At 40.0% G+C, this 27,023-nt stretch overlaps 1 protein-coding gene across 10 annotated transcripts in view; it reads right to left on the bottom strand.

Annotated features, from left to right (window-relative positions):
* Nucleotides 1-27,023, bottom strand: part of LNX1 (ligand of numb-protein X 1) — a 163,418-nt gene that overhangs the window by 59,832 nt on the left and 76,563 nt on the right. For 7 of the 10 annotated variants that reach the window (XM_087963521.1, XM_087963517.1, XM_087963520.1 and 4 more), the window contains one exon: nucleotides 24,341-24,831. In XM_087963521.1, the coding sequence (XP_087819647.1) occupies nucleotides 24,341-24,732 (392 nt within the window). In that variant the 5' untranslated portion in view covers nucleotides 24,733-24,831. Of the gene's footprint in view, nucleotides 1-19,528; nucleotides 20,150-24,340; nucleotides 24,832-27,023 lie in introns of those variants that run through there. The other 3 variants (XM_087963525.1, XM_087963527.1, XM_087963526.1) reach the window with 3 other exon arrangements.

Here is a 27,023-nt window from a genome sequence, read left to right as displayed (position 1 = left end):
CTAATATAGGTCTCCTCACCTACACATTAAGTTAACATCTTCCCCCCCCCACCATCCTAACCAACCGAGAGGCTCATAAAAAAAGGGGGGGCTGCAAGATCGGGCAGAAGGGGGCGGGCATTTGAGAACGAAGTACGGAGAAGCGGCGTTGGAGTCCATGCAGCCCACAAGTAGATGGGGTTTTTTTTTCTGTCTGGGAGAAGAATGATTCACTCTGGTCTATACGAATGAAAGAAAAGGGATGCTTCCCTCGCCCGGCGGCCCCTCTCCTCGTCCGCTTTATCCTCCTGCATTTTAAAGCCACCCCTCTTGCCAGTTACCCTTTGGCACAGCTGTTGTGTACAGATCCTCTGATTAAGCTAACAGTGGCACCTCCTTCCTTTCAGTGTGAAGGATTTCGACAGAGTAAGAAGTGGAAGTTCATTCTTCAAGAACTGGGGAGAAGGGGAGAAAGAGAGAGGAGGAGGTGGAGGGCGAAGCGATCGTTGCTGCCACTGCTGCGTCGGAAGGATACGCCTTCCTTCCTTGCCGTTTGCCCTCCAATGAGTTGATTTGAGACCGCTTTGGACTGTTTTGCTGCGAGCCACCAAGAGGAGGGTATTCAGCAGGTTCTGACCGGTTCTGGAGAACCGGTAGTGGAAATTTCGAGTAGTTTTGGAGAACTGGCAAATACCGCCTCTGACTGGCCCCGCCCCCATCTATTCTCTGCCTCCCGAGTCCCAGCTAATTGGCTGGGTCTTCTTTGGTTGCCCTGCACAGGAGAACGAAGCTGGAAAGCAGATTAGTGGGGTGGGGAGGGAATGGGGATTTTGTAGTAATGGAGATTTTACAGTATCAGTGTTACCAAGTATCAGTATCAGTATTACCAAGCCACACCACGCCCATCAAGCCACGCCCACAGAACTGGTAGTAAAAAAATCTGAATCCCACCACTGGCCTGCTGCCATACATTGTTTAAAATCAACAAGTAAAAAAACCAACAACGCAAAAGAGTTCCTTTTGGGGTTTAATCTCTTCTTCTTCTTCTTCTTCTTCTTCTTCTTCTTCTTCTTCTTCTTCTTCTTCTTCTTCTTCTTCTTCTTCTTCTTCTTCTTCTTCTTCTTCTTCTTCTTCTTCTTCTTCTTCTTCTTCTTCTTCTTCTTCTTCTTCTTCTTCTTCTTCTTCTTCTTCTTCTTCTTCTTCTTCTTCTTCTTCTTCTTCTTCTTCTTCTTCTTCTTCTTCTTCTTCTTCTTCTTCTTCTTCTTCTTCTCCTTCTCCTCCTCCTCCTCCTCCTCCTCCTCCTCCTCCTCCTCCTCCTCCTCCCTCCTCCTCCTCCTCCTCCTCCTCCTCCTCCTCCTCCTCCTCCTCCTAAAATAAATAAACAAACGTTGTACCCACAATTGTGAGGGTAAAAGAGGAGCTACAGAGCCTAACTGATGTTTACAAATTATTCAGAAGTGATACAGTTCTGTGGGGACAACCAAATGCTATTTTGGTTGTCCTGGCCTTCCACATTAAGAGACACACCAAGCAGTCTCTTTCCATTAAACAGACGTCCTCACAGTTGTCTGTCTGCAAACTGCCTCTGGTGTTCAGTGACATGGTGGGATGCAGAGAGACATCCTAGAGAACAGATTGTTAATTGCTTGTCAACATATATTTACCAAGCAGCAGAAACATTTGAAGAGATACGAGCTGCTGGAGGCCTCCATAGCTGGCATTTATTGAAAGCAAAAATATCGGCAAAGGAGACCTCTTCAGATATTTCAAAGAGTATGTTGCAGATGAATTATAATGAAGAAACTTGGTAACATAAAGGAGCCAACGTAGGATTGTCTTGGTTGAAAAGGAGAACACATTCCTGAAGCATCTGGTTGGAAGTAAACAAAGCCCAATTTAATGCAGACGTGATTCTGTAAGTATTTTTTCAGGCTTTAGAACATGTCTATTTAACAGTGTATTCCTGGGGTAAATGGCATGGTAGGTGACTGGCATGCTGAATCAGAGTAAACATCACTCATGCTGCACAGAGAAATAAACCCCCTTTCAGTGGCTGTAACTTTGCAGAATGAGCAACTGGAGATGTTGGTTGGAGATCTGTGGTCACCATACTTGAAAGATAACAATGGCTCAAAACTCCGCAGTTGCATTCTTTTAGGACAAAAAGACCCTGTTTTATTCAGCCCCCGATAATCAAATGATCGGAAATTAACTCTTACTCAGGGTTGAAAATGAGTCAGAGGTATAATCAAGGCTATATTGAGCACGCATGTTTTTCCCCTCCCAATTCAGCTTCTTATTTCAAATTCAGAAACATGGTGCATTCAGATTTTGAAGTGCCGTCCGAAATTGCAGGGGCTTGGATGCGCTAGAAACCAAGTCCACGCACATGGACACAGGTTGCGACATAGGCACTATAGCCACGCAACCTATTAATGGAAGTTAACGCATTCTTGGAAGGGAAAAGCAAAAATGGACCACAATTTACATCTCTTCGAGGAGGGAAAAAAAGTGAGGGAGAAAAGATTCACTGGTGGTGGAATAAAGGCAGCGGTGTCAAAACTCGATTTCATTGAGGGCCGCATTGGGGTTGTGTTTGAATTTGGGGGAGGGCAAAATATTGCAAAATCTCCATTCCCACCCTACTCCAAGGAAAGGCTACTGCACAATCCCCATTCCCTCCCCACCCCACTAACCTGCTTTCCAGCTCCATTCTCCTGTGCAGGGCAACCAAAGAAGATCCAGCCAATCAGCTGGGACTCGGAGAATAGATGGGGGCGGGGCCAGTCAGAGGTGGTATTTGCCAGTTCTCTGAACTACTCAAAATGTCCACTACCGGTTCTCCAGAACTGGTCAGAACCTGCCGGATACCACCTCTGCTGTGGTGGCCTGAGCATTCTGCCAACAAAAAAACAGTGCTTAAGAAGATCATGCACAGCTCTCCCGAGCTCCGTTTTTTGCTGGCAGAGGCACTACGGATTGGTCCTTTGTTCTTTCCAGGGTAGCCCCATAGGTCAGATTTAAGCACCCCGTGGGCAGGAACTGGCCCACAGGCCTTGAGTTTGATATCCCTGGGGTAAGGGTTAAAGCTAAGCAACATTGCAAATTTTCAAAACAAAGCAATCCTCCAAAATGTATACATTGTCATACAAGTTGAGAAAAAAACAACAACCAGGACCTTCTCAGCCATATATACATTCTAGATCCAGATTCATGGAAACAGCTGGTATTGGAAACAGCTCGGGCATGAAGAAGACTGGAGTTCAAGGCAAGAGAGTTACATGTACGTGACATGTCCAGAACATGTAGTTATATCTCTTCAATCCCACAGCTGTTGAGAACAGCTGAACGTTATATGCCTAAAGGGAATACAGTGGGAGATTTACAAAGTTTCTAGAAATTAAATTTGTAATTATGCAGACCCTGCAAATTTAGCCACCAAAGCCTCTTGTAATTCAGACATGGCCCAGCTAAGCAACAGAGGCATTCTGACCTAGGCTTCACAAAATCATGAAACAGGCTCCTTGTCCCAACAAAAACCCCATTTTTATTTGGCTAATGTGAATTTCTATCATTCACATCCAGCAAAGTCCCAGCAAACAGTCTTTCAAGGGTGAATTGCAACCACAGACCTTATCAGGCTCGGAGAGCTGCCAGGCCGATAGCTTCCAAGTGCAACTTGGCAAGGAGTCTCTGAGAGTCACGAACAAATCTTCATACTAATTAAACGAACTAATTGTCTCCTGCAAACACCACTCCCCTTTTGCTTCTCTTTATTCCTTATGGGAGAGGCCATTCACCATCCATCTGTGCCTTTACTCCTGAGTCGACCCTTGTTCCTTAACTGTTCCTTTTCCTGGCAGCTCTGTGCATGCGCACATCGGGAACAGGCTCCAGCTGTTCTTCTGCCCCACTGATCTCTGACGCTGAAGGCAGCTGATAAGTGTTGGACGTCCCTGGTCCCATCTCTGCCTCTGATGCAGAGCACTTGTCAGAGCCTTCCCCAGACTCCGTTTGATGACCCGGGGCATGGCACAAAAATAACAAACTCACAAAAGTAGATAAATTCCCTTTAATACCTCCAACTTGTCCCCCAATGTCCAGTTATCCTCGGCTGGAGATTAAACTCTTCCAAAAACAGTCTACAAAGGGAAGAAATGCAGTCCGAACCCAAAGTTCAGATAACTTAGAAACAAAAAAACCAACACAAAACGCTGAAATAATTAACACAACGCTGAAATAATTAACACAACAGGCCAGGATAATAAATTGCAGACTTCCAAAAGATAACGAAGCACACAAAGTTGGGAGGACACCAAAACCCAGATAAGCCTTGACAAAGATAATGCATGCTTTGCTTCCAGCAAAGTGCTGTGTGTAAACGGCCTTCTTATATCCTGTTCTCCTAGCTGTAACTAATGAAAGGGATCAGGGCCCTTTTCTCTCCCGTAAGCCATGTTGCTCCCTTCTCCATTTCTCCCTGCATGCCCTAGGATGAAGAGTGGGTGGCTCTGAATGCCCAGCCGGACTGTGCCCTTCCCCCGTTTCTTTCACAGCCACTGGAGCCACACTCCCACTCCCTATCAGCTGCTCAATTTCCCCCTCAGAATCAGACTCCAACAAGGGCATGACACTCCAGGACTGGTCCATATTCCTCCCCAACCTCCTCACTGTCCAAATGTGCTGCCAGCTCCTCTGGCCACTGGCAGGCCACAACAAGAGGGTCAGGTAGAGTCACAACACATTTGGGCTAAAGTTCAATAGTATCTCATCTGTCTGGTAACTGTAATCCATACGTTCTTGTTGTGTAATGCAGGATTCCAGATTACAGGACTTAGTTTAGGACCCAACTAACAGCAGTAAAATATTTTGGAACAGCAATGCATTTTATTGGAGGAAAATACCTTTTTCCTTAAAAAAAAAAAAAAGATTGTACATGAAGCCAAACTGCTTATGCATATTTTAGGAGATTTGAATTTGAAGGTTATGTGAATTTCCCATTCAGCTTTGGAAATGGCAAAGTTGTGAAATTGGAACTAAATAGAAGAAAAAGAACATAAAATAAACAACGCTGACACTCTGAGGTAGTCCTTGACTTACGGCCACAACTGAGCCCAAAATTTATGTTGCTAAGTGAGAACTTTGTTAAGTGAATTTGGTCCCATTTCATGACTTTTCTTGTGACATTTGTTAATTTGAATCGCTGCTAAATTATTAAATTAACAACGTGGTTGTTAAGTGAGCTTGTCTTTCCCCATTGGATTTGCTTGTCAGAAGGCTGCAAAAGTGACCCCCTGGGACATTGCAAACGTCATAAATATGAGTCAGTTGTCAAGCATCCGAATATAAATCACGTGACCCCAGGGATGCTGCAACAGTCGTAAGAGTGAACAATGGTCGTAAGCCACTTTTTTTTTTTGAAAATTTTATTTGGGTTTTCACAAAAACAAAATACAAATAAAACATCTTTTTTGAAAATAGCATGGTCCCAGGTTATCACTTCTTCATACAGACACAAAACTCAATTTCATGCTCATTTTTATATTCTATTCCATATCTTATTACCATTTTATATTTTCTACATAGTTTTTCCCCTCTTCTAATTTTCTCAACTTTGTTTTGATTATCTCAATTCAAATCATTATATTTATACTTTTGTCTGTCCTGTTACAATTTCACATTATCTTTTCTTATTAAACAAATATTTCCCTGTAGTTACCAATTAGAGCAGTGATCCCCAACCTTTTTTATGCCGCGGCCCGGTACCGGCATCAGCTGGGCGCCGTGGCCCGGTACCGGCATCAGCTGGGCGCCGCCATCTTTTGATGAAAAAGTGCTTCTGGTGACCTCACCGGAAGCACTTTTTCATCAAAAAGATGGCGACACTACGTTCGGTGAGCTTTTCCGGGTAGAAATGGCTTTCTACCCGGAAAAGCTCACCGAAGCACTTTTTCATCAAAAAAATGGCGGCGCCCAGCAACCAGCGGCCCGGGAGGACTTGTTTTGCGGACCGGTACCGGTCCGCGGACCGGTGGTTGGGGACCCCTGAATTAGAGTATGACACCTTTATATCCTTTAATTTTATCCATTCAAGCTCTTATTTAAGCTTCAATGTATAGCTTTAAGATTATAGCATTCAATATAATACATACCGTATTTGCCGGCATATAAGATGACTTTTTTGCCCTGAAAAACATGCCTCCAATTGGGGGGGTCGTCTTATATGCCAGGTCGTCTTATACGCCGGCAAATAGTAATTGGGAAGCACTGCGGCTGCCCGCGGCTGAGGCACTTTTGCGCACCGTGGAAACGAATCCCGTGAAGCCAAAAGGAGCAGCCAGCCTTCTCCCAGCTCCCAAGGAAACGAGGCTCGCACCGCCCAAGCTCTGCTGAGGTATCCGGCTGGGGCTGTCAGGAGTTGTTACCGCTGGCGCGGCTCCACGCGGCTCCAGTCCCGCGTTGCCTCGGGAAGGGAAAGGCAAAACCAGGAGCCGCTGCTGCCATTGCAAAGCGCCGCCGCGGCTCTTCCTTTTTGCAAAAAAAAGGAAGTGCAAAAGTAGAAGGCGTGCGGAAGAGGGGGCGAGTATATAACAAACTATATTTTGAGTGGAAATGTTGGGGGGTCGTCTTATACGCCGGGTCGTCTTATACGCCGGCATATACGGTAACTTCCAATCGAATTCTGCTTGGTACATTCTTAAAATAGACACTATATTCTTAAAAAGAAAAAATTATATATATATATGTAAATAAAACACATTCCATTCCAATTCAATTCTATCATTAATATGCATTAAAATCTTAACATCTTTAACATTTCTTTTCAATTGAATATCATACTTCCTTGGGAACACTTATAAACTTTCCATAGTTAATTCTTTTTTTCCCCATATTTCTCACTTATATTTTTATAAATCATTACTAATAATTAAAAATGTTCCCTTTTAATTTTCTCAATCATTTTAATTCATTTATTTATTAACAAACATCCCACTGCATTACAATAAATATTTTATCCATCATCATATTTTCTAAAGTTATTTCTATTTGTAATATAACAAAGCTATCTTATGTACCTTTGCAGAATCCCTTTTACAATTAAATTTTCACCCATTATATCTAAACAAACTTATGGTTACAATCCTGATATCTTTTCCTGTTTCTCCATTTCTTGTTTCTGTCTTTTACAACTTCTATTCCTTGCCTTCTTCCCCCACTTCTTCTCCCTCCCCTTTTTACCCCCTCGTCTCTCTACTTCTAACTCTCTCATCTGTAATCCCCTCTTCTGTTGCTTTCTAATATTATACTTAGCTTTCAAATTATTGTTCTTTTTGGTTGTTTTTTTCTAATCTTAAACCTTTCACTCTCTTTCCCCCCTTTTCTTTCCCCCCCCCACTTAAAATTATTTGATCATTAAAGATGGCTTCTTCTTTGTCCCAATCTTGTTGTTCTGCAAGCGTTTCTTGTTGCTTCTCATAGTTCCAGATCTCCATTTCTAAGAATTGAAACACGAAGCCAAAAGAACTTCTCCCTTCTTGTGCGTCTTCTTTCCATTTTTTAAGTTCCGTTTTCAGTTCTTCTAAGAGTGATACCATTTAAAAAACTTTTAAACAACCCCCCAGTTAATTTTAGTCATCTAGATGCAAAAACCAAAAATCACCAAGTAATCCAAATAATCCAAGGCTGTTTCTACTTGCTTCTTTTTTCCACTTTCTCTTCCTGGGGTTCTATTATTTTGTTACCAAGTTTCGATTAAAATGTGTCTTTGAGGAACCTTGTTAAAATTTCACTGTAAGTTCCTTTTAATTACAGTTCCATTCCTTAATTCCAGGCAGTCTCCTCCATTTTTCCAGATCCTGCCCTTCTATTCTTTTTTTTTTCTCCTTTCCAGTTTTTAAAAACTTTTAAATGTCCAGAAATCTTTATTTATCCCTTTGACTTTTATTTTCAGCTTAGATGCCTATTAATGTCAAAGTGGGTTTGTTTTTTTTCAGTTTCTTGCTTAAGTCTCTTAGCTGTCAGTATAAGGAAGGGAAAAAAAAAAAACTAATCCTTTCCCTTCTCTCTCTCCTTCACAGCTTCAAAATCTTCTTTGGGAACAATGTTGTTAAGTTTAAATTCCAGGGTACCTTATTTGTTGCTTTTGTTGTTTGACCCGGTCAACCAAAACTTTCTCTTCTTATCTTCCTCCTGCACATTCTTTTCTGGTCTTCTTCTTTGTGGGGGCCATTTCTGACCACCGCTATAACCGCCTTCGGGAAAGGGAGTAATGGCCAGCTGGGGAGGAGAGATGCGGCTCTCCTCAACCCTGCTGGCAGTCTCCCCCCTCTTCACCACCTCTACAGGGTGGCTTAGCCCTGAAACCAGCCGGCTCGGGGCGCTCCAGCGGCGAGCACGGATCGAAGCCTTGGAGAGACGAGGTTTCGGTCTGTCGCTGAAGAAGCTCAAACCGGAAGTCCTAAGCCACTTTTTTCACTAGTTGTAACTTTGGTCACTAAATGAACTGTTGTAAGTCAAGGACTACCTAAGTGATATTTGTGTTGTTGTTTTTATATTCTGTGAGACCCACGTTCAGAAGAATAGCCAAGAGTACAAGATTCCCTTTCTTTGCAAGCATTCCCACAGGTTGCAACTGATCTGCAACTCATTCTCTGCTTCTGCTGCACAAAATATCATACCAATAATAATATGACTGACAATAACTCACCATAGACAGACCTACTGTATATGCCTGAAAATTGACTTCCCCCAGCCCCATTTGGTAAAGTAGATAGATAGATAGATAGATAGATAGATAGATAGATAGATATAGATGATAGATAGATATAGATAGATAGATAGATAGATAGATAGATAGATAGATAGATAGATAGATAGATAGATAGATAGATAGATAGACAGACAGACAGATAGATAGATGATAATAGAGAGGTAGACAGATGACAGATAGATAGATAGATAGATAGATAGATAGATAGATAGATAGATAGATAGATGATAGATAGATATAGATGATAGATAGATATAGAGAGATAGATAAGATAGATAGATAGATAGATAGATAGATAGACAGACAGACAGACAGACAGATAGATAGATGATAATAGAGAGGTAGACAGATGACAGATAGATAGATAGATAGATAGATAGATAGATAGATAGATAGATAGATAGATAGATAGATAGACAGACAGACAGACAGACAGACAAAGATATATAATGGATAGGAAGATAGATGATAGATAGATAGATGATAGGTAGGTAGGTAGATAGACGCAAAAATTTTTATGTATATTCATACATACATAGCTATCTCTCTATATCTCTATCTATCTATCTATCTATCTATCTATCTATCTCATTAGAGGTCGATTTCAAGTCTGAATGAACATTTTGCTCTAGAATATGGGTAGTTTCCAGATGTTTCTGTTTTGTCCCTCACCCAAAATAACTGCCTCCTGTTTTTGATTGTTTTTGATATTACATGAGTAGTGTTTGTACATACTCCTCAGGAACAAACTGAATTGGGATAGAAGAATTATTCCTGTTGCTTCTTTTCTGGAGACAGCAGCTTTACTGACATCTGGTAAAACTTAATTGACTCCTGAGAGTATCAGAAATATTACAATACTTCCTGGCAAACCAGAATCATGTATCTTGGCATGAGGGATAGTCCGAAAGAATCTGATTTTTTTTTTGAAACAATGAAAAAAATCTTTAAGAAATGCAAAACATATTTTTGACATTTGTCCACCTAAATTAGATGCTCAAATTGTGTCATTCAAATATTAAGCTAGTCCCCTTTCCAGCAAAAATGTAAACATATTCAATATGTTATTAAAAAAACCCCACAAAACAAGTTAGTAACCTTGACAGGAAAAATTTCCTGGTACACAAGAGACCTACGTATTAGGATGTTTTGGGGAATGTGTGTCAAGGCTCAAAGTGTGTTAGAGGTCCTTTCTTTTTTGGACCTTCCTGAGGTCCAAAAAAAAAAAAAAAGTTGTATTTGCCTCCCAATTCTAGACACTTAAAAAAGCATCCAATACTCAGAAAGGGCAGGGCTTGGTCTCCTCCTGCTGCTATTTCTTCCTCAAGAACTAAACACTCAACTATAAAGAAACAGAATTAAGTACAGAGAGTTCGGATATATAATGGGAAGACCCAAGTCAAAAAGATAATGACTAAAAGCAAATATATGTGTCCCAAGATAATGTTGCAAGAACCAATTTGGATCAGTCACCAGAGATTTACTCTTCCGAGCTTTCAGATTCGTACTGGAGTCCATCTTCAAGGAACTTCTCTCTACTGGAATATATGCTTTGGGCTATTCTATGAGTTGTATTTATGTGGCACCTTCCTATTGGTTGATTGACATGTTGATGGACGACGATTGGTTGTTCTTTCTTGTGCTGCTAAGTCCTCAGCTCCTAAGTACCTGATAAGCTGGTGGTAAATCAACTCTCCTGGTGATTGACAAGGGGCTTTTTCCCCAAGTTTCAATCATTTCCCTGGCTATCTTTGTATCTGCTTAGTAACAATTTTAGTAGCTGGGACATTGAAGGTGCATCCTTTTTCATTGCAATGTGAGGCTACCAATGAGTTCAGGTCTCCTCATCTGACTGTTCACTTGTGATCTTGTTATCTGGTGGTTAGCTTCCTCCCTGTCTGTCTTACACAGTCAATCAGGGGATCCGATAGATTACATTGTAAGTATCTTCCACCTCTAAATATAACTCACAGAATAGCCCAAAGCATATATTCCTGTAGATAGAAGTTCCCTGAAGATAGGCTCTTCAAGATCTTCCTCCTTTCCTTTGCTTCTTTCTGGCTGTCATGAGTAACGGAGGGTGGAAGGGGGAAATGTATGGGACGTGAGCTGAAAGTGTTGCTAACTAATATTGTATAAACTGGGGAGGGTTTCTCATTCCTACTTAGCTTTCTCTTCTCTGCACAACTGCAACCCTTTATCTGAGTAAGCCAAGGTCAACTAATCATCACCACCTGGAGGTGTCCGCATGATGTAGTTCACAACTTTTAATTGGAAGAACCGTTTGAACTGTTGGGGGTGGGAACATTTCACTCCCTTGATATATGTGATGTACGTGCCTAATTCCCCAGATTCAGAATTTTCTTGTTGCTACTACTGACTTCCAGTAAAAGACATCTTTTCTCTAATTACAAGAGTCTAAGTATTTCTTTCCTGGATTTTGAACGGAGCACCAGCTGACAGGCTCCAATATGTGTCCAAAGAGAAGTAAACCTCTATCCTGATGACCAACCCAGATTTCCTGACAGTATTTTGCAAAGAGATACTGACAGGAAATCAGCCAAGCCTTGATATTCTGAATTATGGGCAGTTGATTGTGAGTTTCTAATTTCATTGGATTTATACACAAGAAATAGTGGACCCATGGCCTTTCATAGTTCCTGAATGACAGCAAGGGCAATAGGAAAGATACTATACGCCGTGGTGGCACAGTGGTTAGAGTGCAGTACTGCAGGCTTCTTCTGCTGACTGCTGGCTGCCTGCAATTTGGCAGTTCGAATCTCACCAGGCTCATGGTTGACTCAGCTTTCCTGTCAACTCATAAAACATTTTCTATACACGTTTTATAGTTGCCAACAGAAAGAAAGGTGGGGGGGGGGAGTTGCAAAGAGCAGGCAGCAGTGTGGAATCAAAAGTACATTCCATTCATATTTTCTTCAGAGACTGATTAGATGGCTGAAGCTTCTGGCGGGCAAAAATCTAATTGGAGAGCATGATTGATGACTCTTGGCTATGGACGTGTTTCTTGGAGAATATGAATTATGATACACCCAGAGGGGTGGGGGGAAAAGAAGGGTCAAGGGTGACAGTGAATTACATGTCTCAGAGTTGGCTACATCCAGGTCATGCCAACATGTTGACTTTCAATAAATCTTTTGAAGTTTTGGGAGTTTGGCTCGAGGCTCATGATTTAATTGGAGTAACTGCTGGAATCCTGACACTTCCATCCTTCTGAGGTGGGTAAAATGAGGACCCAGATTGTTGGGGGCAATCTGCTGACTCTGTAAACTGCTTAGGGAGGGCTGTAAAAGCACTGTAAAGCAGTATATAAGTCTAAGCGCTATTGCTATTGCTACTAGATGTTCAGCAATATCCAAATTGATCAGTGCCTCAGATAAAGACTACCTACTTATCACAACATCTGATTGCCCACATTGCTCCTTTTCTCCAAAATATTTTTCCCCTCCAAAATATAATATTTCGAGAAATAGGATGGTGGTTGATAGCATATAAAGGACTGAGAAAGTGCTTTTTGGGGAATTTGCTTGCTGTATCCTCTTGATTCGGCATTCCACAGTCAAATATTTCTGTATAAAAAAATTTATCCACCTCCACTTGCCATTTGTGGCAAGCCAATAGTTCGTATTTCTGGTTTATATTAGTTTCTGATGCTGATAGCATCTGGGAATCAATTTTGGGGGTCTGTTGTCTATCTTAACAAAGGTCCAACTATTCACTCAGGCAGACTTCGCTTAAAAACATCAAGTTATAGGTCTGCATTGTGAGTCCTTTAGTTTGTGTGAAAATTTGGAAACTCAGCTATTTGCCAAGAGGGCACCGAGGACTCCTCAGTTATACTGCTGTTTTTAACTTCTTGCCCGAATCTTGTCAGGCTGTGAAAATGTGTACGTGTGAGAGAGAATCTAATGTGGCAGACAGGCATAAAAATAGAGCCACATTATTCATTAGCAATCTAGCCAGCCATCTTAACTCAGGTTCTATCAGCAATCTCACTCACTGCAGCTACAGTTTGAACTGGCCTAGTGAACGAGTACTTATCCAAATAAAACACTATTGGCAATTTTGAAATCCCGCCCCCCACCCCCGCCTTTGCTTTTTGCTTTGGGATTAAGTTGAGACAATATAGGATTTCCTTTTGAGGAAAGATGCATATTTATCTACATCAAACATTCATGTTTTCTCTTCCTTCTGTCTAGATTTTCTCATGCTTTTAATGAATGGGATTATGTATCACAAATAAGTTTATCCCAACTAATTCTTCAGTCATTCATTTCCGTTCTGACGTAGTTTACTGCAAACTATTTAGCACATTTATATTGCCTTTTCTCTGCAGGAACTTCTAGCCAAAGGTACAGTAGAAGACCTAATTTTGGTCTTTCTAAGCATGAAATGCATATTATATATCTTACCTATTTCTTTCTCCATATTTTAATTAATGCAACATTTTTATTTGTGAAATGTACATCCTGCATCCTTTCAATTTTATTTTCAGAACCCCAGTGTATTTATTTCTACTAGCCTACGCATAAATATAAATCTATTTGCATAACCCTATTTATAAATATATTTCTTTGGGGTTTTTTCTCTTCTCTTCTCTTCTTTTGTTCCAGGGTATTTCTAATGTATTTGCATTGCAATATTCTGGAAAGTATCAGTACTGAAGGATTGCTATTGTCTAATATACAGATTGATTTACCAACTAGGAATGTGACCATTTTCTATCAAAATACAAATAGAACAAAGCCATTCTTTATCTCTAGTCTTCAGTAGTATAGACCAGATTAGCCTTATTGCCCAGAAAACAAACTGGGCTAAAAGAGTTTCATAATTAACAAAAGAGTTTAACATACATGTCCTTATTCTAACATGCTTTCCTTCAGAAGTTTTGCCTGGGTACACTAGCTAGAAAGGCAATTTTCTTTGTGCAGGTGTCACAAAACACAACCACAACTAAGGCATTGCTTATACTGTAAATGCAACACAAACTTTGCAATAACCAGACATAGTTATCATATTTCTTTCCAACTTGGTACTTTCCAACTTTAACTTTTCATTGCTAGTAGTAGTGCTTCAAAACATTGTCATAAGCAAATAATGCACACAAAAAATGCCCTATTCTGACAATGGAGGATTTCTATTTTATCTTTAAAAAGAAAAAAAGAAGCAAGCACTCATGTAAATGTTTCTCTTATTCTTCTTTTATTTTTCTTATATGTACCCATTTCATGTATTCACAACTATGTATACACTTATACTTATTATCTTGTAAACAATTGGCAAATCAAAATAAATAAAAATAAATAAAATAAATTAAAAAAATGTAAATGGCATTAGTTATGACATTCTTTTTTAGAACCTATGCCAGAGAATATTGTAGAAGAGTTGTCAGAGAGGTAAAAAAAATCCTAAATAATCTAGGGAAATATAATTTGTTTTCTACAAGAGAAACGATAAATCTAACTCACAACCTAATTGCAAAGCCTTGAATGAAAGGTGACTTCAAAAATACAGTCATATTATAATTGCACATTGTTTACGGTTGATTTAATCAGGAAAGGGCCCCAGGCATAAAATCAGTCGCTCAACATTTATAAAGTGGGTTCCATTGCTAGTGTCATGTTTAGGACATTATCTGAACTGTCTCTTACTGTTTCTGGCTCTAAAAGTCAACTTGGGTTCCATGAGGGAGTAATGAAAAAGGAATTACCTCAGGGTGGGGCAGTTTTTACTTTCTCCTTTGCTTGGTTGCTGAACTGTTGGTTGACAGCGCAGGAACAAGGATGACAAAGCCAATTCAGAAAGTCAGGGATGCTGGATTGAAATGACAAAAGGACTCTCCCTTTCTTTGCTTTACTCCCTTTGATCTTAAAGACCAGGATAACCATTCAAAATGGTTGGAAGTATGAATGGATTTCCAGAAAAATGGCAGGCTACAGGAACCATTTGCGCTTCATCCCCAACAGCCTGCACCCTTGTTCAACAGTGAAGGGACACAGGGCAGAAAATATCCTGCAGCCAAGAAGGCTCCACACCCATCTGCACTATTCAGCTAACCCTAAGGACACAGATAAACTGCCAAGTGGCCTCAACAACTCTCTAAAAAGATGCAAATGACCAGCTGTCTGCAAGGAGTATAAACCCTTCCATTCCCCACCATCCACTCAGAGCTGAAGAAACTTCTTGGATGAGAAGTGAAACGTCTTCAAAGAAAAACCAGGAAGTTCAGTTGCCTCTTGAAAAAGCACCTTTGGCACAATCATTCAGAATGTTTTTTTAAGAAGGCATGAGAGAAACTCTATCTTATTTATTGTGCACTGCACAAAAAAATGTGTGTTGCACATAGATTGCCCTCCTCATAGCTGCCATCTTGACAATTTTAACAATACCCTGCTGACAAATTGGGATTCCCAGATTTATGATCAGCCACATGGTAACCCTTGGTTTCAACAGCAAAGAGCTGGTGTTTGGTTGATCCTATCTCAAGTATGAACAATGAAAAGAAGGAAATAGAGGAAAAGACACTTCGAATATAGTATTCATTTTTCTCTCCTTATTAATTTGGATTACTAGAACTACTGGAGCGGGGCGGTGGCTCAGTGCTTAAGATGCTGGAAAACCAGCAGCCCAGGTTCGAGACCTGAGTGCCACAAGATGGGGTGAGCTTCCCATCCTTGCTCCAGCTGCTGCCAACCTAGCAGTTCAAAAGTTTGCAAATGTGAGTAGATAAATAGGTACCATTTTGACGGGAAGGTAATAGCATTCTATACTGAGCATGTGACTGTGAAAATGAGATGAGTGCCACCTGCTATAGCCAGAAACAAGTAGTGGAGTAAAATCCACAAGGAATCTGTTACCTTTTTACATTTACTAGGATTAGTGGAGAAGTGAGCCCAGTGCTTCTTCCCATGGCCAAACTTTTCACTATTTACATGTGCAAGTCAGACTATGGCACTTTATCAAAATATAAAACATAAATTCTGCAGAAAGATGTATTTATAGCTTTACCTTTTAAGATAAAAAGGCAAATATTCACTAACAAAAATATAATTATTTTCAACAAACTTTAAAATGCTTTTTAAAAAATTAAATAGTGCTTAAATGTTTTTTTTTTTTTTAAATTAAACTTGAAGGAGGACTCTTGGACAGTCATTAGGCCTTGAGGGCAGAAGTCATATATTCTAGCACAGGATAATCTCTGTTTTGGGAGCTCTCCTAGGTCCTGCACAGCTGCTGACCAACATTCCTCAAGAGAAAATCTTTTTAGACCAGAATTTTCTTTTTAGACCTGAACAATATAGGGTTTCCCAGAGCTGGCAATTAATCCATCAAATCTTCATCAAAACTATATTAACCTCACCTAGTTTTTGACCCTAATGTTTGCAAAACAGCAAATGCTGCAATTGTACCTTTTGAATCACCCGCAGCAACTTGGGGCAACCCCTGAAATTTATCCGAAGGATCATCCTGCTATTTTCTTAGATTCATAATGAAGGGAGAAGACCCTCCTTTAAGGTTTCCCAATTCAGGTTCTGCCATTGCTAGCAGAAAGACTGTCTGATACAAGGGTCTTCAAACTTGGCAAGTTTAAGACTTGTGGGACTTCAACTCCCAGAATTCCTGAGCTAACATGACTTGGAGGAGGAATTCTGGGAGTTGAAGTCCACAAGTCTTAAAGTGGTCAAGTTTGAAGACCCCTGAACTCTGATAGGAAACCAGGAGACGTTTTGCATTCCGCTTTAGAGAGATGCCAGTATTGTAGCAGGGAAACTTAACTAATTTTAGCCTGACTTGCACATCAGGCATGCTTATGTCTCAGGCTGTGCTGTTTAAGAAAGGCAGAAAATTAAAAAAATACACACACCTGTCTGGGGCCTCATATTCATTTTTGAAAGAAACCAAATACAGTTTAACAGAAAAATGTTCTGGATTATTGTGTTGCATTCATCTGACACCGTAACTTTTAATTACAGCAAAGATGATTAGGGGACTGGAGGCTAAAACACATGAAGAACAGTTACAGGAACTGGGTGTGTCTAGTCTTATGAAAAGAAATACTAGGGGTGACATGATAGCAGTGTTTCAATATCTCAGGGGCTGCCCCAAAGAAGAGGGAGTCAAGCTATTCTCCAAAGCCCCTGAAAGTGGGACAAGAAGCAATGGGTGGAAACTAATCAAGGAGAGAAGCAATTTAGAATTAAGGAGAAACTTCCTGACAGAACAATTAATCAGTGGAACAACTTGCCTCTAGAAGTTGTGAATGCTCCAACACTGGAAGTTTTTAAAAAGATGTTGGATAACCATTTATCTGAAGCGGTGTAGGGTTTCCTGCCTAGGCAGGGGGTTGGACTAGAAGACCTCCAAGGTCCCTTCCAACTCTGTTATTCTATTCTCATTACAAGAATGAACAATTTTTTTGGGAAGAGAAGGAGAGAAAGTGTCTCTTTTTAACCCACCATGGACTCTGTTTGAAAAGGAGCAACCACTGCAACTCACATCTGCTGATTTCATGCTCTACTTTGGATGCTCTGACCCAGTTCACAGGCAACTCCGTGCAATGCTTTTGCTACTGCTGCTGCCTTTCCTTCCCTTCCCCCCAAGAGATTGGACCACTAAACAGATTTCTATTTTGCTGATAGCAGGAGAAGCACATCCAGCAGCAAACCAATTGGATAAACAGCATGTCAACAAGAATAGCAAGAGGGCAAAATCAATTCATGCTATTGTGCATAGCACGTAGCCCTCACCACCTAGGAGGAATTAATTAGAATATTCAGGAAACAGCAATGATGGGTATTTTTCTGCATATGTACCAGAGGTGGGTATTCAGCAGGTTCTGACCAGTTCTGGAGAACCGGTAGCAGAAATTTTGAGTAGTTTGGAGAACCGGCAAATACCACCTCTGACTGGAGATTTTACAGTATCCTTCCCCTGCCACGGCCAAGCCACGCCCACAGAACCCATAGTAAAAAAATTGAATCCCTCCACTTGATATGTACTCTGATTAATTTCCTGTTTCTTCTACTAGAAACTGGATGTCCCAGTAGCCACTGTCTTAATTTTGAAATTGCATCTGTTCATTTTTCATCGTTTCTTGTCTCCTCATCTTTCCTACTGTCTTCTTCTATGATATTTTATGATTTATCAATTGTTGTTTGTAAGTTATGATTAATGATTGTAACTATTATTTATGATCTATGACCTATACTTACTTGCTGTTTATATATACACTTATGCAGCAGAGACAAATTCCTTGTGTGTCTATCACACTTGGCCAATAAAGTGTTCTATGCTGTTCTATGCTATGCTATGCTATTCCATATTCTACTCTACTCTACTCCATATTCTATTCTATTCTATTCTATTCTGTTCTATTCTATTCTGTTCTATTCTATTCTATTCTATTCTATTCTATTCTATTCTATTCTATTCTATTCTATTCTATTCCATTCCATTCCATTCCATTCCATTCCATTCCACTCCACTCCACTCCACTCCACTCCACTCCACTCCACTCCATTCCATATAAATTCACCATAATTTGTGGTCATAAACCCTTTCTCTTTGTATGATTCTCTCTACATATCAAAATAGTTAAATCTTGCATCTTAGACCAGTTCACTTGGAATGCTTTTGATTTTTTTTTTATAATTCCATGTTCTTCAGATATCTAGCACTACAACACCTACCCTCATATATAGGTGCAGACCAATTCTAGGCCAACAACTCTGCAATGCTTCAAGATGGAGAACTCTAACCCAGAGAGAACATTTGAAGTAGAATCTGAAAGATATCTGCTTGTACATGATTTTTAATATGTACTCTAAGTACTTGTAGATGTACTTAATATATACTTTTTAGAGTTGCAGAGTGATGGGCAGCATACAGATCTAATAAACAAACAAACAAACCAGTTTCTTAAAGTCTTACTCATTCCAGCAAAGCAAATTTTCTAGGCAATCCCCATTCCTTCACCCAAAGAATACCAATTATTTCATTACCATCTTCATAGTCCTGTTATTATCTGTTATTTTAAAGACAAATTGGATGCTTACCTCAAGCATTTGCTTCATTCATCACCTTGCAAATGAATGGTTCGTTAAATTTTTTAAACTTCAGAATATATTTTACAGGTTATGTGTTGGTATTTTAAAAAAAGGTTTAGACGGGATATTTTGCATTCCATAAGCTACTAATGACAACCCTTGAATATTGTTTTACAGGTTATACTAGTCAAAACTGTAGTCAGTAGCAATTGGCTTTCATATTTACATAACTACAAAATGTTAGCTCTGCAACTGTATTTCATGCAATACCAAATGTTAGCATTGTGATATGGAATATTTATATTTTCATGCTCTTCACAAATATAGTATGAATAAGTCTTCAAGAACTCAGACAGCAGAGAGATTCGACACCTGTTTATTTCCAGGTTCTTCATGGCATCTTGCTTAGAAAGATTTCAGAAAAAAAAACCATACCTGATCCCACATTTAAACTCAAAAAGGGAAAGCAAGAAGAAAATCAGAAACAACAGGCTTAAATCTCTGCTGTTTCCAGCACGAAGAAGTCAATCTCTACTCCATATTTCAATTCAGGCAAATAATATGGATTTAGCAAGCTTGTTCATTTATATATACAAACACACATATTACGGAGGCACTATCACGAAGCAAGGAAAATTAGCAGTGCTTGTTTTTTTAATAAGAGGACACAGACACAACACAGAGACACCACCACAACACAACTGTGAGTACTCACAGCTCTGAGTACAGGAAATGCAGATTTCCCACACTGTCTGTATAGTTTGCAGGACTTAACCAAGGAAGAACCAGTAACAGGAGAGCTTTCATTTTTGCAAGTGTATGTTTACAAGTTGCTCTTAAATCTCCTCTTTGCTCCTTCCTCTCTGCCTCAGTTTTTCTGCGATGGGATACAGAACCTCAAGCTTCCTTTTTTTTTGGTTTTTTTAAACGTCAGCCAATATTCAGGTCCTCCCTGTTCCCTTCCTATAAGCCTTTTCAACCCAATCGAGAACGCATTAGGAACGAACGCAAATCACTTCAATGAAGCTATGCTGGAAGAAAGCTCATTGACCTGCAAGTTGATTTGAGCTGATTCTCCAAAGAAGGTTAGGGATGAGGATTGTTTTAGGGAGAACCGAGCAGCAATAGCTGGAGGCAATGCAGGGCTTAGAGCTGGAAAAAAGGAAAAACACAGCAAAAAGCCAAGGCTGAGGCACACAGGAGTGAGAGTTGCATCCTTTGGCGATCTTCAGAATGTTTTTTTAGAAGCAGCTGATACATTGACATCATTGGTAGAAAGGCAGACAGGTTAGAAGCTGAGGTGCATAAGACAAGAGGCAAGGAACGAATCCGAACCTAGCAAAAGAGATGCAGCCTGGGAGCAGATGAGGTTATATATGTATTTATCACAAACAGAGACCTATTTTTCCCTCCCAGTCAGGATCCCATTTGATTGGCTTCAACCAGGTGGAGGGAGGGGGAGTATTAAAGCTCTTCGTGATGAAATCTAGGCTGAATGTTGTCTAATTACACATGCAAACCCTTCTCTCCAGTTTTAAAATTAGGAATAAGTGCCGTTGAGACGATCACCAGCAGCGTGTCTATTTGTTTTTGAAAAATTATATTGCCGCCTGCTCGCAGCAATGGTGACTCAAGGCAGCTTGCAAGGATGTAGAAACACCGTCTCAGCCAGTTCTTGAGTATAGAAGATTTGTCCTGAAATGAATACAAATTCCAGCTCCTTTGTAGTAGTGCCATGGTGGTTTATTCAATAGCTCAGCAAACAACAAATACGCTTCTCTGACAAGAAAGGCTAAAAGCCAGGCAAGGTTAGAGTTGGGTTTGAGTTTGCTCCCTTTCGTTTAATTACCATTATCATGAGACACACCCCACCACACCCAGTCCTTGTTCCCAGTGGGCTCTGGTTCCCAGTCGGTAGACTGGGGGTTGGGTACCCTTGATATACTACATGTATGTCCCTACATGCTAAGTATTGTTTTTAGATTTAAGCAAGCTGCGAAAACACATACAGGTTTAAAAACCTATCTAAAACACATTTTCCTGTGGGTATTTTTCACCATTCTACAATGTCCTCTTCCCCTCCTTATTTTGAGGAATGTGGATGAAAAGGGGACAAATTTTGCAACCTGAACTTTTCCTTCTGGGAATGGGGAAGAAGCAAAACGTGAACTCTGGTCATGTAAGGTGCTGGTGTTCACCTTAAATCCTTCTAAACGGTTTAGAACCTGAATTATATACCTTGCTTGCTATGATTCTTCCAATTATTTATCAAGCTTTCTGTCAGGGTTCCAACAAATCCACCCTCATTCAAATCAAAAGTCTCTGGCCACATCTCAGAAAAAGTAAATTGGTTTATTAGAAATTGCCATGTTGGCATGTGGCTGGGTGCAGCTGATATTAAACCACACCATACACTTCCCCCTTGACCCTGGTCTTCCCCCCACCCCCTGGATGTGACTTCTCCAATGGGACACTGCCATCTCCAAGAGTCATCCATCATGCTCTCCAATAACCTTCTTATGCTCCGACAACTTTGGGCTACCGAGGTGATTATCTAGGCATTTCAAGAATGCCTTGTTTTCCCCCACTCCCTTTTCCTGGCAACTAAAAAGACCAAAGGAGTATCTTTTTAGTTGACACTTTTCACTGCTAACTGAACTTAATGATTCTGATGTTGGTTTTCAGTGGTGACTTCACTGAATGGATTCTCCTGTCTCAATTTGCATTTCCCATCTTACATAATGATTCTATTCCAGAAAGGTTGGTACAACCCAATTTTTGCCTACGTCACCTTTCCACTTGCATCCCATAATACAACATCGCACAGTGTGCATAAATACAAAAAGCTTACGCATCTAAGATGACTCATGCTCCATCACTTACACCTTCTGGAAATACTTGCATGAACCCTTATTTGACCCAGAAAGCATCTGAATTTGGTGTTGTTGTTGGAAGCTGCCTTTTAATTCATGCAAGCTGAAAGATGGAGGATACATTTATTCATAAAATAAAGCAGTTGCTACTAAAAGACCACCTTATATTTAATATCTAACTTGATATCCAGATTTAATTATATCATATGGAAGAAACAGAGAGTGGTGCAGTGGCCTAGAGGTGGAGTTCTTGCCTTACAATCAGGAGGCTGTGAGTTTAATCCTCGGTAGTGGCAGATATTTCTCTCTCTGGGCACAATGAGAATATATTTGCTGTGAACTTCACTTTGGCAACAGGAAGGGCATCCGGCCAGTAAACACTCAGCTCCATTCAGTTGCCCCGACTCCACCCCGATTAAGGGAAAAAATAAGGAAGAAAGAGAATGTCTGATAGAAAATGTTATTCAGTGTCATGCTCCTGGTGGAGACTGACTCGGAGGGAGAGGAGGAACAGCCGACAGGGAATGGAAGTGTAGCTCCAGAGGTTGGGGAGGAGGCTGGGGAAGGGCAGAGGCCGGCTGAGCAGTCAGAGGAGGATTCAGGCCATCCCCTCTCCATCCTAGGGCACGCAGGGAGGAGAGGATAAGGGAGAGACGTGGTCTACTTGGGAGGAGAGGGCCTTGATCATCTTCATGGGCTGCAGCTGTGACAACTGAATAAGAAGACGGACTTGCATATGGGTGAACACGGGAAACAAAGCATGGAAATATCTCTAGCATATGGATCCTCTCTGAGTTTGGCGTCCTTCCCAGTGTGTGTTCACTTATCTGTGGATGTCCTCCAGCCCTTATCTTGCCTCATTTGTGTTGCTTTTTTCCTTCTTCTTGTAACTGTTTGTGTGGGAGTTTTTTGTCTTTCGTCAAGGATATTCGGAGCTTGGAAGCAAAGTGAAGGAATAAAAGGGGCTTCACCTGTTTTTTGTGACTGTGTTTGCTTTGTATCCCACCCTGGGTCATCACATTCAGATTGAGGGTTTTTTTCTCTATACATATCCACTGCCATAGCCAAACCTCTAAGCATAATCTTTGAAAAATCTTTCAGGACCAGCTCCTCGCCTAACCTATGGTCACAAGCCACGGTCATCCCCATCTTCAAAAAGGGAGACCTCCACCTAGTTGAAAATTACAGACCAATCTCCTTATGCTGCGTCACCTGTAAAGTCATGGAGTCAATTATTAACCAATCCATTATCCTCCACTTAGAGACAAACAACCTACTCTCCAATAAACAATTTGGTTTCAGGAAAAAACTATCCTGTAATCTGCAACTCTTACACTGCAAAAACATATGGACAACACAACTCGATCAGGGCAAAGCAATAGACGCAATCTACATAGACTTCTGTAAAGTCTTTGATTCAGTGGTACACGACAAACTACTACTAAAAATAAAATCCTATGATATCTCTGGACAACTACATAACTGGATAGAAGCATTCCTGTCAAACAGACAACAAATGGTCAAAATTGGGAGTGTCCTATCAAATTCTGTACCTGTCAATAGTGGTGTCCCCCAAGGCAGTGTTCTAGGACCAACTCTCTTCATACTCTACATAAATGACCTCTGTGATCATATTAAGAGCAACTGCGTTCTTTTCGCTGATGATGTAAAGCTGTTCAATACCACAGACAATACTGCTACCCTTCAAAAAGATCTTGACTACATATCTGAATGGTCAAACAAATGGCAACTTCAAATCTCAACAAATAAATGCTCTATCTTACATATTGGCAAAAAAAATCAGAAAATAAAATACAAGCTGAATAGTCAAGATCTTGTTGATGATCCAAGCTCTGTAAAAGACCTTGGAGTTCTCATCTCAAATGACCTAAGTGCTAGAGCCCACTGTAACTACATAGCCAAAAGGCATTAAGAGTTGTTAACCTAATCCTACGTAGCTTTTTCTCTGGTAATATCACACTACTAACGAGAGCAGACAAAACATTTGCTAGACCAATACTCGAATACAGCTCATCAGTCTGGAACCCACATTACGTATCTGATATTAGCACAGTTGAGAAAGTCCAGAAATATTTCACAAGAAGAGTTCTCCACTCCTCTACTCGTTGTAGAATACCTTATGCCACCAGACTTGAAATTCAGACCTAGAAGACCTTGAATTATGCCGCCTTCGGTCTGATCTAAGTATGGTATATAAAATCATACATTGCAATGTCCTACCTGTCAATGAATACTTCAGCTTCAACCATAACAACACAAGAACACACAATAGATACAAACTCAAGGTTAACCGCACCAAACTTGATTGCAGGAAATACGACTTCAAGAACAGAGTGGTCAATGTCTGGAATACTCTACCTGTGGTTTCTTCCCCAAACCCCAAAAACTTTAACCTTAGACTGTCTACTATTGACCTCACCCCTTTCCTAAGAGGTCTGTAGGGGTGTGCATAAGCGCACCAACGTGCCTACCGTCCCTGTCCTATTGTTTCTTTTATTTTTCTTATATGTACCCATTTCATGTATTCATAACTATGTATATACTTATACTTATTATCTTGTAAGCAATTGACAAATCAAATAAATAAATAAATAAATAACATAGACATATGAACAAGACCAAAAGGTACTCACCCATTCTGAAAATGATGTTCAAGATTACAGCGTTGTAGAATTTCTGAACAGTGTTCTGTGAAAGGACAGTTCACCATTAGCTTATCGAGGAGCTTATTCACTAGGATGCTTGACTTCCTGCACCTCTGTAGAGCTAGAGCTTTGCGGTCCATAGGGCAGAAATCTTTTTCCACAAGGAAATCTGTAAGGCAAACTGTACAGTACGTGTGTCCGCAGGGTGTGTCCAGAGGCTGAAGCAAAGGCTGCAAGCAAATGTGGCAGATTAGGTCATCATCTACCTCTTCTGTGTAGGTGTATATATGGTTCTCTTCTGGAAGATGCCTTTGGCCACAGGCCAAACATAATGGAGCAGAGCTTCCTTCGGTCTCTTCCAGTGAGTCTTTTGGATTCATAATTGTATGTTCCCGTATCACCAAACAGAGGAGAGGACTTCTATAAGAACTTATCTCTATCCAGAATTATTAGCCAGCTGTTCCTGAGAGTCTTCAGACCTGGAGGAAAGCCACACAATGATCAATTAATTTATGTTGGTATTCAAATTCTACATGATTCATTTCATGACGGAACACCCAACACTCAAACTTTATTGCACAAATCAATAAACCCGGATGAAATATATTGAAGGCCTCGGACTGTCTTACTACCACAGCACCATTGAGAGTGTCCTGGCATACTGCATTCTTGCACGGTATGGGAGCAGCTCTGTAGCGGACAAAAAAAGCTCTACAGAGAATAATTAAAACTGCCCTGAATATCATTGGGTTCCAGCTACCAGCCCTGGATGGCATCTTTGCATCCCGTTGTTTGAGGAAGTTGCACAACATTCTCAGAGACTCTTCCCATCCTGCTTACAATCTTTATGAACCATTGCCTTCTGGCAGAAGATACAGAACAATTAAAACTCGGACCACACATTTTCTGAACAGTTTTTATCCCAGAGCTATAATTGCACTTAACAATGAACTTAAATACCACCATCAGTGAGCTGTTGGACAGTATTACTTGGTCTGTTGTGTGGATGCTTGCGTGTTTTTAGGAGGTGGGGAGTTTTAGTGAGTGGGGAGCTATTTGGTGATTGTCATGTGTGTGTGTATGTTGAATCTGATCTCTGGGTGTTATGTGAATTTTGTTGTATGCTGTGTATATATGTACAATGACAATAAAGAATTCAATTCAATTCAATTCAATTCAATATATTCATGAAAGACTAGGGAGAAAAATAGGGATTCCTCCCCAATGGAAATCACCTATATGTACTGTATATTTTGCAATATGTTTCTAAAATCTTGTTTCTATCAGCCGAAAGGTACATGCAGCCATTCCATCTTTCAATCAGTTGATTTTTTTCCCCCTTGGAAAGAAAAGTGATGTCCAAAGCAGTGAGAAAACAGAGTATAGCAATAAAGGACACCAATCCTTAGAAAAATTATGTGAGGCAATAATATCGTACAAAGAGAAGTGTGTGGGAAAAAAAATGAAATGCAAACATCTCAAAAGGCTATATTCCTTTTAAGCTTGTATAAAATCGCTAGGAATTATAGTCAGCATGATAAAACAAGGAAATACAGGTTCTCAAGTGTTGCATAATCACAAAGAACTGACCTCACCCACCCAAAACTAAAACTAAATAAAAATGGCTTCTACAATTATTTATTCCCTTTCCACACACAGACATACACATGCCACCCCAGGTAATAAATAATTCAAAGTATGATAAACATGTCCACATGTCACGCTAAGTTATGTTTTAGAAACATTCAGAAAATGTTTGGATCTGTGCATCAGGTTAAGCCTAGTTTATCATTCATAAAGCCTAGGTTTAAATAATCTATCATTCCAACCCAAACAAATGACATTATATTAGGGCTTAGTGATGTGTGAACTTAATCACTGAGTGGTTTGGTTTTTTTGAAGACTGTATATATATATATATATATATATATGGATCTTTGGTTATTAAGGGTTTTCTCCCGCGTAAGATTGGAAGTATCTAGGCTAGATACTTCCAATCTCGATGGCAGATGACAAGATCCACTAAATGCTGAGAACCTCAGAAAACAAATATATATATATATATATATATATATATATATATATATATATATATATATATATATATATATATATATATATATATGTACATATATATATGTGTGTGTGTGTGTATATATATATATATATATATATATATATATATATATATATATATATATATATATATATTTGTTTGTTTTCTTAAGTTTTCGTGGGTACTTATGTATGGTATTCAGCTTTGTTCAGGTATTTTCCCACGTCATTATAGTTGTGCTTTTAAAGTTGTAGCAACGTTTGCAGAATCTCATCTGCCATCATCAGGCTTCTGTATTGTGTTCGAACACAGTACAGACGTTCAACACAATACAGAAGCCTGATGATGGCAGATGAGATTCTGCCGAAACATTGCTACAACTTTAAAAGCACAACTATAATGACATGGGAAAATACCCAACAAAGCTGAATACCATACATACATACATACATACATACATACATACATACCTAACATACATACATGGATCTTTGGTTATTCGGGTTTTCTCCCGCGTAAAATTGGAAGTATCTAGGCGACGTTTCGATGAAGTCTCATTCATCATCTTCAGGCTTGTGTCTTCGGCTTTGTGCTTCTCGGAGTAATGTGAGCTTG

The sequence above is a fragment of the Notechis scutatus genome, chromosome 4 (genome assembly GCF_049901735.1).
Source record: "Notechis scutatus isolate UNSWTSFEM ecotype Mainland chromosome 4, rNotScu1.2, whole genome shotgun sequence".
Classification (NCBI taxonomy): Eukaryota; Metazoa; Chordata; class Lepidosauria; order Squamata; family Elapidae; genus Notechis; species Notechis scutatus.
The sequence above is the reverse complement of the archived record's forward strand: the minus strand, read 5'-3'. Positions and strand labels throughout refer to the sequence as shown.